This window comes from Hylobates moloch, unplaced genomic scaffold, assembly GCF_009828535.3.
Source record: "Hylobates moloch isolate HMO894 unplaced genomic scaffold, HMol_V3 SCAFFOLD_7, whole genome shotgun sequence".
Classification (NCBI taxonomy): Eukaryota; Metazoa; Chordata; class Mammalia; order Primates; family Hylobatidae; genus Hylobates; species Hylobates moloch.
This window is the reverse complement of record NW_026652282.1, coordinates 6,571,522-6,583,506: the sequence shown is the minus strand read 5'-3', so window position 1 is coordinate 6,583,506 and position 11,985 is coordinate 6,571,522. Positions and strand designations below refer to the sequence as shown.

The 11,985-nt window shown below is 45.4% G+C and overlaps 1 protein-coding gene across 2 annotated transcripts; it reads right to left on the bottom strand.

Moving 5' to 3' along the window:
• Positions 1 to 45: 45 nt before the first annotated feature.
• Positions 46 to 7,578, bottom strand: CLDN34 (claudin 34). 2 transcript variants are annotated; one of them, XM_032756147.2, is made up of 2 exons: positions 7,409 to 7,578; positions 46 to 1,497 (listed from the first exon to the last, which is right to left on the bottom strand). In XM_032756147.2, exons 1-2 carry the CDS (start codon positions 7,517 to 7,519, stop codon positions 832 to 834), a joined length of 777 nt encoding a protein of 258 aa, XP_032612038.2. In that variant the 5' UTR covers positions 7,520 to 7,578; the 3' UTR covers positions 46 to 831. The 2 variants fall into 2 exon arrangements, with proteins under 2 accessions (XP_032612038.2, XP_058297588.1); XM_058441605.1 differs by having other exon boundaries at positions 7,353 to 7,489.
• Positions 7,579 to 11,985: the final 4,407 nt, after the last annotated feature.

Here is an 11,985-nt window from a genome sequence, read left to right as displayed (position 1 = left end):
AGAAAGCGGAAGTGCCCTAATCTCAGTAACTGTGGAATCTGGCAGTGGGTGTGGAGATTCCTTATGCTATCCTCTCTACTTTTGCACATTTTAGAAAACTTTATATGGTAGGGAGATGTTATTACCATGACATAGAAAATAAGGTCCATTCTTGGTTTTTTGTTTATTGGAGTTTTTTTTAAAGAGACAGGGTCTTGCCATATGGCCCAGGCTGGAGTGCAGTGGTGCCATCATGTCTGACTGGAGCTTCCAACTCCTGGGCTCAAGTGATCCTCCCACTTCAGCCTCCCAAGTAACTAGAATCACAGCCACACACCACCACACCCAGCTATATTTTTTTTCTTGTAGAGACCAGGTCTTGCTATGCTGCCCAGGCTGGTCTTGGACTCCTGGCCTCAAGTGATCCTCCCACTTCGGCCCCCAAAGTGCTGGGATTACAGGCGTAAGTCACCATGCCTAGCCTATGATTGTTTGCAGCAAAACTTTAAGAGGGAAATGTGAGAAGTTAATGTACTCAGAAACTCTTATTTCCCTACTCTTAGTTTACAGGGTTGATTATTTGCTTTAGCCAACAATAATTAAAATTCAGATGCAATAAGACCAACTGGCAGGTGGGAAGACTTTTAAATAAAAGTTCTCAATTCAACCAACAAATCAGTGAACCACATTCAGATACACAAGACAACAGAAGGAGGCAGTTGGCCACCTTCTGTCCCAAACTACCCATGCCATGGTCTTGAGTCGTTGGCAATATTTGGTAGAGCATGCTAATAACATTTTCCACAAACTCCCAGAAATCTTAGATTTGCAAAGCCAATGCAAGCAGGAAATTCACATTTCTGAAATACCAGGATGCAGTTGGCCATACAGGGGACATTTGTAAAATAGAGAAAACATCCCAGTTAACAGCATTGGCAAGACACCTATCCCTGCCACTTGAATGGCAGTGCCAACTTCCTGCACATCTGGCTTGAAGGGCATTTGGAGAGATGGCGGGAAGATGATCCCCTGTGAGTTTATGATGGCATCGTAGTTCTGGAGCACAGCAATTAAGTTAAAGACACCAGCAGCAATGTTGAGAATTCCTGAAACAACGAATGAATTGTAGGTGTCCTCCTCAAATATTCTCATGGACATGTTTCTAAGCGCAAACATGTTAAAGGCTCTCCCAAAGAATCTGAAAATGCTGGCAGTCAGTAGAAAGCATTGAGCCATGGAAATTTCGAAAGGGAGAAAGGTCTCCCGGTAGCTGTATCGGTAACAAAATTTGGTTGTGGTGCTGTTGGTGCGATGCCGGTAAACGCAGACTCTAAATATTCCCACGCAGGCAATTCCAGGGGGGTAGAGCAGGGTGTCTTTCATGTACCATATTCGCCACTCCACGAGACCCATGGACGTAGAGGAGAGGATCCATCCTATGGTGGCAAGGGCGAAGACTGAAAATTGGCAGTTGGCACTGTTGCAGAACCAGACCATGGTGGCAGTGCACCCAGGAAACTACAAACAAATACAGAGCATGGTGAGGGGGGGACCCTGGGACCTGGGACAGCCTCCCATGGGTGAGTAGCGCCAAGAGGGAGGTGTTGTATTGGAGAAAGGAGACACTAGACCCTCTAGCTCTGCTGGTGGGAGTGCAGTCTGAGCAAACTTTGCGCAGGGCCACTCCGCAATATTTCCCGAAAGCCTTAAAATGCACACACCTTCAGCCTGGCAGTTCCACTTCCAGGCATTGGTGCAAAGACATAACTAAGGTCAGCCACAAATATGTAGCCACAAAGATGGTCATCACAGCATTGCTTATAATATTGGAAACTGGGGAACAACATCAAGTCCAACAATAGGGCTTGGTGAAAGAATTTATGCTATGTCCATGCGATGGAACTATACGACAACATTGACAATACAAATGGACTCGTACGAGGTGTAATAGTTTTGGGTGGCTCTTTTCACATGGCACGTTTCCAAGGGTCATCCTTGTTGCAGCAGGTATGAGAAGGTTGTCCCTTTTCATTGCTGAATGGTGTTCCATTGTGTGGATAGACCGCGGTTTGTTCATTCATCAGCTTTTGGACATTTGGGTTGGTGCCATGTTTTGGCCATTATAAATAATGCTGTCGTGAACACTTGAATATAAAAGTTTATACGGGCATATGTCCTTGTTTATCTGGTGTAGACGCCTAGGAGTGAAATTGGTGGTTCATATGGTAAGTGCGCATTTAACTTTTTATAAATTGCTAAACTGTTTTCCCACGTGGCTGCACCATTTTATATTCCCACCAGCAATGATGGAGGTTCCGGTTTCTTCATATTTTCTCCAACATTTGGTATTTTTAGTGTTTTTCATGACAGCCATTCTAGTTGACATTCTGTGTGACCAAAAGGGAGGTGTCCGTAATATTTCAAATACAAATTACATGTTTCAAAATAATATGTACGATATAATTATAGATACAAACCGAAATGAAAATCTATATCCTAAGCTATTAGGAGACATTTTTAACTCGGTTTGAGAGATTCTGAGTTTTTTCTAAGCTATTTGGATTGTGAAGGGTCACACACATATAGAAAAGCACACAAGTGTGCAGCTCAATGAATGATGATGGGGTGAACACCCATGGAGCCACCATTTCATTTCAGATACACAATATTCCCACTTCCTTGCTTGCCTTCATAGTTTTATCGTCTCAGCATGCATCCCCACAAGTCTTATTTCTATTTTGCCTGTTTTTCAAAATGGGGATCATACGGTCAATGCTTCTGTGTGACTGGTTTCTTTCACGCAATGTTGTGTCCATTTATGACACTCAGGTTGTAATTTTTTTAGGTGCCTGGCTGTTCAGTATTTTCAAATATTTCTGCAATAAGCATGATTATTTAAAATAAGAAAACCATAAAAAATATTTCACAAAACAGTTGTCTCGGGAAACTTGCTTGAGCCCAGGAGTTTGAGACCAGCCTGGGCAACACAGCAAGACCATGTCTCCAATAAAAAAGTTGTCAAGCAATGGAAGATTCATTAATTTGAGTACATAAATACACTTTACTACCTAGTATATGTTAAAATGAAGCCATTCATTTATTATAATACTTTGCAGATAGTAAAGTAGAAAAAGATTTAGTAACATGGGAAAATGTCCATGGTGGGTTGAATCTAAAATGCAGATAACAAACTCGTTAGTATATATAGTAGTATAATCTTATTTTTGCCTATCATAAAATATGCTGGGAAGACAAAATGAGATGCATCTAAATATTAGGATTACTGGTGATTTTTCTTTTCCTGTCTTAAAGTCTATTACTTTTTTTTAATTGGAAAAAATGGTGAGCATACACAGACACAAACATAAAAGTGTGTTAATTATTATCAAGAGTAAGGCCAGGCATGGTGGCTCACGCCTGTAATCCCGGAACTTTAGGAGGCCGAATAGGGCAGATCTCTTGAGGTCAGGAGTTTGAGCCCGGCTTGGCCAACATGGTGAAACCCCATCTCTGCTAAAAATACAAAAATTAGCCGGGCATGGTGGCGCACGCCTATAGTCCCAGCTACTCGGGAGGCTGAGGCAGGAGAATCGCCTGAACTCGGGAGTCGTAGGCTGTAGTGAGCAGAGATAGCGCCACTGCACTCTAGCCTGGGCAATAGAGCCAGACTCCATCTCAAAAAAAAATTATTATCAAGAGTAATAAAAACATGGCTGTCTCTTGACCCAATCTCCCACTTCTTGGGACCAATTCTAGTGGACAAATCAGAGAAGTGGGATCAAAGTGTCTGGGCACTGATGCTCACCAGGGGTGTTGTCGACACTAGGAATAAGAGAAATCTGGAGACAAGTAATATGTGAAGCAATACGGATTCTTAAGTACATTTCATAATTCCAGGAGATATAGCATACTATTCAACCATTTATAATGAAGTCTTCAAAAGCATTTTAGTGACAGGAAATTGTCACTGTTTGCTAAGTGGGAAAAGGATGCAAAAGAATGTATAAATATACATGTTGTTTTATATATATATATGTGTGTGTTTGTGTGTCTCCTTGTGTTCGTGTGTGTTGTGTATTTGTGTGTCTCCTTGTGTGTTTGTGTTTGTGTGTGTGTGTGTATATTTGTTTTTAAAACAAAAGCCAGTTTTGTTTTTAAAAGCCACCCACATGTATATGCAGAAAACTTTGAAAGGCTCTCCTGGGTGCTGGAAGGAAGATCCACTCTGGAAAGAGACACTCATTTTTAAGTGATGAATAAAGATGGGATGAAATAGACATTGTGAGTGGAAGGAAGGAAGGAAGCAAGAGGGGAGGGAGGAGGGAGGGAGAGAGAAATGGAAGGGCAGGAGAGAGGGAGGGAGGGAGGAAGGAAAGAAAGAGTTGCTGGAGAACATTGAGGGTCTGAACTTTATCGGGGAGGCATGCTGGGGAGCGATGGGTCAGAGGTTATTCCAGGCTGATGTCAGAAATCCCTCCTAATGGCCAGAACATTCCTGGCAGATGCCACATTTATAGCAATCATTCTTTTTAGCAAAATATTCTTGAACAAATGATGATGATTATTATTAGAGAGAGGGTCTCTGTCTCCCAGATTGGAGTGCGGTGAAACGATCATAGCTCAATCAGCCTCAACCTGCTGGGCGAAAACCATCCTCCTGCCTCAGCCTTCCAAGTAGCTGGGACCACAGGTGTGTCCCACTACACTCAGCTAATTTCTTTTTGTATTTTTTTGTAGAGATGGGGATCTTGTTATGTTGCCCAGGTGGCTCTCGAACCCCTGGATTCAAGTGATCCTCCCACCTTGGCCTCCCAAAGTGCTAGGATTATAGGCATGAACCACTGTGCCTGGCTCAATAACTGCATTTCAAAATAAGTATAATCCTGGGCATCTTGTTTTTGCATCTTTTCTGGAATAAGGTCCGTAGGCTTCGCTAGGTATCAAACAGGTTCATACACAAAAGAGATATCCTTTTTTGGCATATTTCAAGACGGCTCTTCAGAGAAGATGCAGACACAGGAACAGCCCTGTGTGGAGACATACGTGACTCCATCTTGGATGCTAATCCAGCAGTGTTGACTTTTGATTAACCCCAGTCCTGTGAAGGCCTCCCGATTCCTACTTTATTTACCTTCCTTAGTGTAAGAACATATACTCACTATAAATGTAAAAATTTTTTTTGCGACAAGAGTCTTGCTCTGTCGCCCAAGGCTAGAGTGCAGTGGTGTGTGATCTCCGCTCACTGCAAGCCCTCCCGGGTTCCAGTGAGTCTCCTGCGTTAGCCTCCCGAGTAGCTGGGATTACAGGCATGTGCCACTACGCCTAGCTATTTTTTTTTTTGTATTTTTAGTAGAGACAGGGTTTCGCCATGTTGGCCAGGCTGGTCTTGAACTCCTGACCTCAGGTGATCCACCCTCCTCGGCCTCCCAAAGTGCTGGGATTACAGGCGTGAGCCACCACACCCAGCTGGCTACTATTTTAAAGAAACAAAATAACAAGTGTTGGCAAGGATGTGGAGAAATGGGATCCTTAGTACATTGTTGGTGGGAATGTAAAATGGTGCAGATGCTGTGGAAAACAGTATGGCAATTCCTTAAAAAAGTAAAAAAAAAAAAAAAAAAAAAGACACCACCTGATAAAGCAATTCACCTTCTGGGTAGATACCCAAAAGAAGTGAAAGCAGGGTCTTGACCAGTTATCGGCACACCCATGTTCACAGCAGCTCATTCACAGGAGCCAAAAGGCAGAAGCCACTCAAGTGTCCATTGACAGATGAATGGATAAGCAACATGTGATCTATCCATACCATGGAATATTATTTAGCCTTAAAAAGACAGGAAAATCGTCCAGGCACAGTGGCTCACACCTTTAATCCCAGCACTTTGGGAGGCTGAGGTCGGAGGATTGCTTGAGCCCAGGAGTTTAAGTCCAGTCTGGGCAACATAGTGAAACCCCATCTCTACAAAAATTAGCCAGGCTTGGCACCTATAGTCCCAGCTACCTGGGAAGAGGCTGAGGTGGGAGGATCACTTGAGACTGGGAGTTCAAGGTTGCAGTGAGCCATGATCTCACTGCACTCCAGCCTGGGCAACAGAGTGAGACCCTGTCTCACAAAAAAGAAAAAAAGCGCCTGGTGCGTGGCTCATGCCTGCAATCCCAGCACTTTGGGATGCCGAGGTGGGTGGATCACCTGAGGTCAGGAGTTCGAGACCAGCCTGGTAAACATGGTGAAACCCTGTCCCTACTAAAAATACAAAAATTAGCTGGGCATGGTGGTGTGCACCCATAGTCCCAGCTACTCAGGAGGCTGAGGCAGGAGAATCACTTGAACCCAGGAGGCGGAGGTTGCAGTGAGCCGAGATTGTGCCACCGCACTCCAGCCTGGCGACAGAGCAAGACTCCGTCTCAAAACAACAACAACAAAACTAAACTAAACAAAGAATTGTCATGTGATCCAGGGGGCCATGAGTGGTGGCTCATGCCTGTAATGCCAGCACTTTGGGAGGTTGAGGCGGGTGGATCAGATCACCTGAGGTGAGGAGTTCGAGACCAGCCTGGCCAACATGGTGAAATCCTGTCTCTACTAGAAAAAAAAAAAAATTAGCTGGGTGTGGTGGTGTGTGCCTGTAGTCCCAGCTACTCGGGAGGCTGAGGCACAAGAATTGCTTGAACCCGAGAGGCGGAGGTTGCAGTGAGCCAAGATTACACCACTGCACTCCAGCCTGGGTGACAGAGGGAGATTACCTCCTAGAAAAAAAAAAAAAAAGAATTGCTATGTGATCCAGCAATTCCACTTCTGGGTATATACTCAAAAAGATGTGACAGCAAGGACTCAAAGACATATTTCTACACCCATGTTCATAGCAACATTATTCACAGTAACCAAAGGTGGAAACAACCCAAGTGCCCACCCACAGACAATGGAAGCCAAATGTGGTCTATACCGAAACCAGAAATAGGATTTCTATCCCCAGTCTCAAAAAGGAAGTTCTGACACAGGCTACCACACAGACGAACCTCGAAGACATTACACTGAGTGAAAGAAGCCAGTCACAAAAGGACAAATACTGCCCGGATCCCCATACGGGAGGTACCTGTAATAGAGAGTCAAATTCATAGACAGAAAGTAGGTGGTGGTTGCCAGGGGCTGGCGGGAACTAATGGGGAGTTCATGTTTCACAGGGACAGAGTTTCACTTGGGGAAGATAAAAAGTCCTGGAGGTAGACAGTGGTGCCAGTTACCCGTAATTACATGTACTTACTGCCATTGAACTGTACACTTAAATGGCTACAATGGTCAATTTTATGTTACACATACTTTACCACAATAAAAAAAAAAAATACACAATAAAGAAGGAACGAACCACCGCTACCTAGCGATGTGGCCTTCGCGTGTACCGGTGGCTTGAGGGGAGGGCAGTCAGCTCACCTGGCCAGCAGGGCCGACATGGACACAGCTCCTCTTGGACGCCCTGCCGAGTTCTTCAGCACCGGCTTCTTGGTCCAGGCAGCTGGGAGTTCTCATCAACACGGTAGCCATGGTTTCCAGTCGAGGCCCTCCCTCAATGTTCTGTTCCCACGTTCCACCAGTCACCCTGCTCATCCAGGTGTCAGTCCTAGGTCCTGAGGTCACTGCAGCCACCACCCTTTAGTTGCTTCATTTGCTTCATCATGTAGCCTCTTTTGCTCTGTCAGCCTTTGGAGGGTAGGTATGTTTGCTAATACACCTGCAGGGTCCACTCCAACATCTGTATGGGCTCCTCATTTCTCTTTCCCCACCAGCCCTAGAACTGGTGTCTAACTCATATCACCTGCAGGTAATGCTTTTTTTTTTTTTTTTTAAAGATTGAGTTTCACTCTTGTCGCCCAGCCTGGAGTGCAATGGCGTGATCTCGGCTCACCGCAACCTCCGCTTCCTGGGTCCAAGCGATTCTCCTGCCTCAGCCTCCTGAGTAGCTGGAATTACAGGCAACTGCCACCACGCCCAGCTAATTTTTTTTGTATTTTTAGTAGAGATGGGGTTTCACTATGTTGGCCAGGCTGGTCTCGAACTCCTGACCTCGTGATCCGCCCACCTCGGCCCCCCAAAGTGCTGGAATTATAGGCATGAGCCACTGTGTCTGGCCGACATTTTTTTTTAAGCAGTGGTAATATATAAGTACAGGTGTTAGCAGAAGTGGCACCCACCTGGATGAGATTGAGTTGTGAAGGCCACTGACAACCCATGTATTAGGAAAGACACCATTAATTTTAATTTTATTTTTTTGAGACAAGGTCTCACTCTCACCCAGGCTGGAGTATAGTGGCAAAACTACAACTCACTGCAGCCTCAGTCAACCTCCTGGGCTCAAGAGATCCTCCCTCCTCAGCCTCTCAAGTAGCTGGGACCACAGGCACGCACTACCACGCCTGGTTAATTTTTGTATTTTTTGTAGAGATGGAGTCTCGCTTTGTTGTCCAGGCTGGTCTTCAACTCCTGGACTCGGGTGATCTGCCTGTCTCACCCTCCCAAAATGTTGGGATTACAGGCGTGAGCCACCGCGCCAGCTGGGAAAGATGCTGTTAGTTCATGGGAAATAACCTTTTTTTAGCTAAGTCTTGAATTACAAGCTTGTTGGAACAGTTTAGGTAGGTAAGACAAGTGGAAGATGTGGAGTGATTCCTGGTGTGTGAAACTGACCTGCTAAGACTGGGGACAGCTTCAAATGGAACCTGTGTAAGAAATGAGGCTGCCAAAAGGCAAACGATGCCGGCTACCCAGTATGTAGGACTAAACGTTACACGGAAGTCAAAATCCCACTGGACTCCTTTGCTTACAGGGTTTCCATAAGAAGGAATTTATTCTGAGCAAATGAGCAGAGATGTGTGCAAAGATCTAAGTGCAAAGCACACCCAATGAACTCTGTAACTGAGGTTACAACTGGGACGAAAAGGCAAAATCCTAAAACAACACTTAGAGAACCATTAAGGAAACCATTTTATATCCTTATAATGGGATATCACACCAAAATTCAATACTATGTTGAAGAATAATTAAGGAAAACATTCCCAATACTGCTAAGTAAAAAGCAGATTTCAAAAATATTATTATATAATCCTGTTTCCTTAAAAAAAGCAAAAGGAAAAAGGAGACAGGGAGGAAGGGAAAGAGGGAGAGAAGGACGGAGGGAAGGAGAGAGGGAGGGGAGGAATGGAAGGAAGGAAGGAAGGTGGGAAGGAGGGAGGGCGGGAAGGAAGGAAGGGGGTACGTGGCTATGTTGCCTTCCATGGCAAAACAGGCTTTGCAGCTGTGATGGAATCGAGGCTCCTGCTGTGGGGAGATGATTCCGGCTTATCCAGGTGGGCTAGTGTCATCACAAGGGTTCTTGTGTGAGGGAGGCAAGCGGGTCAGGGAGGGAAATGAGATGATAGAAGAGTCAGGGAGAGACTGGAAGACGCTAGACTGCTGGCTTTGCGGATGCAGGAAGGGGCCGTGAGACAAGGAATGGGGCGGCCTCCAGAAACTAGACAGGCAAGAAACCAATTCTCCCTGGAGCTTCCAGAAAGGAACACAGCCCTGCTCACACCTTGACTTTAGCTTGGCGTGATAGATTACAGACTTCTGACCTTCACAACTGTAATGCGTAAATGTGGCATTTTAAACCACTAAGTTTGTGGCGATTTGTTACAGCACCAATAGGACACTAACACACTGCCTATGTCTGGCTGGAGAATTTTTTTTTTTGAGACAGAGTTTTGCTCTTGTCGCCCAGGCTGGAGTGCAGTGGTGCAATCTCGGCTCACTGCAACCTCCACCTCCCGGGTTCAAGCGATTCTCCTGCCTCAGCCTCCCGAGTAGCTGGGATTACAGGCGCCCGCCACCAGGCCCAGCTAATTTTTTGTATGTTTAGTAGAGACGGGGTTTCACCATGTTGGCCAGGCTGGTCTCGGACTCCTGACTGGCTGGGGAATTCTATGTGATCTCTTTTGTTCTTCAGTGTCCTACAATGTGACAAGTTTATGTGCTTTTCTGCACTATTGGTTATTTAAAAAAAAAAAAAAAAGCAATGCACACATGCATTTACCTGCACCCTCTCCTCAAAGCCCACTAAAATGACAGAAACAGCTTAAAAGAGGCATTAACCCTCAGAGAACACAGCAGATGATTTACCAAAAAGATCCTGGTAGCAGGAAAGGTGATAGACAAATGCCAACTGGCTGGGTAGACCAGAAGGCTGAGATGCAGACCTGCCGGGAGCAAGACTCTTTGTGACACCAGGTGCTTCTGCAGGGAGGGGGGTGTCAGTGGGGGAAGTACAGGGGGACTGTCAGTAGGAATAGTGCCTGAGAATCTATATCCGATGCCCCCAATTACCCCCTTCACCGCCGCCCCCCATAATCACCAGAGCACCAGTCCCCTCCTGTGGCAGAAGGCAGGAGGGCCAATCTGAGCTTGGAGGGAGGTAGCTGTACAGTCTTGCTCCCACGGGGCTCCAAGTGTTTGATGAACTCCAAGTGTTGTCACATAACAGATTTGCATGTGGAGAGCAGAAATAGCCACTTCCTCCTTTTTTTTCTTTTTTTTTTTTTTTTAACAGTATTTGGAGAATTTATTTTTCTTCTTTGAGACAGGGTCTACTCTGTCACCCAGGTTGGAGTGCAGTAGTGTGATCATAGCTCATTGCAGCCTCCAATTCCTGGGCTCAAGTGATCCTCCTGCCTCAGTCTCCCTAGTAGCTGGGAACACTGGCACATTTCACTACACCCAGCTAATTTTTTTTTTTTTTTTTTTTTTTTTGTAGAGATGGGGTCTCCCTAGGTCTTCCAGGCTGGTCTTGAACTCCTGGGCTGAAGCAATCCTGTCACCTCGGCCTCCCAAAGTGCTGGGATTCCAGGCGTGTGTCCCCACGCCCAGGCAGGTCTGCTATTTTAATATTTGTTTTGTTTCTTCTGCTTGTTGTTGCTGTTGTTGTTACGGCTTCCCTTCTAGTGCCCTCTTTTGGGCTATCTGAGCAAGGTCAAAAGTTATCTATTGAGTTGTCTGAATCTCTTTGTACAGTTTTTCAGTGGTTGTTCTAGGGATGACAATACACAGGCATTTCATAGCCTATTTTGAAAAAACTACTTATTTATTTATTTATTTATGACAGGGTGTGGTTCTGCTGCTCAGGCTGGAGTGCAGTGGCACACTCTCAGCTCACTGCAACCTCTGCCTCCTGTGCTCAAGTGATCCTCCCACCTCAGCCTCCCCAGTAGCTGGGACTACAGGTGCAGGTCACCACGCCTGGCTGATTTTTTTGTATTTTTAGTAGAGATGGGGTTTCGCCATGCTGCCAGGATGGTCTCGAACTCCTGGGCTCAAGCAATCCTCCTGCCTCGGCCTCCCAAAGTGCTGGGATCACAGGTGTGAGCAGCTGTGCCCAGCCCATAGCCTATTCAGAATTAATATTTCATTACTTCCAGAGGAATGTAGCAATCTTACCACTAGGTGTGTCCTTTTCCTTGCAACCTTTAGGTTATAGCTGTCATATACATTAAGATCTACATCTCTCCCTTCTAATTTATAAATACCATTTTGGTTTCTTTTTCAATCAAACTTAGAAAAACATTGAAGAAGCCAGGTGCGGTGGCTCCCACCTGTAACCCCAGCACTTTGGGAGGCCAAGGTGGGCGGATCACCTGAGGTCAGGAGTTCGAGACCAGCCTGACCAACATGGTGACGCCCCATCTCTACTAAAAACACAAAATTAGCCGGGCCTGGTGGCACATGCCTGTAATCCCAGCTAATCGGGAGGCTGAGGCAGGAGAATCGCTTGAACCCGAGAGGCGGAGGTTGGAGTGAGCCAAGATTGCGCCATTGTACTCTAGCCTGGGCAACAAGAGCAAAACTCCTTCTCAAAAAAAAAAAAAAAAAAAAATTGAAGAAACATGCTTTTCTTACATATGCTAAAAAGTTGACAACTGTTATGGACTGAATGTTTGCCCCCCTTATCCCCTAACTAGATGTTGAAATCCTAACCCCAGTGT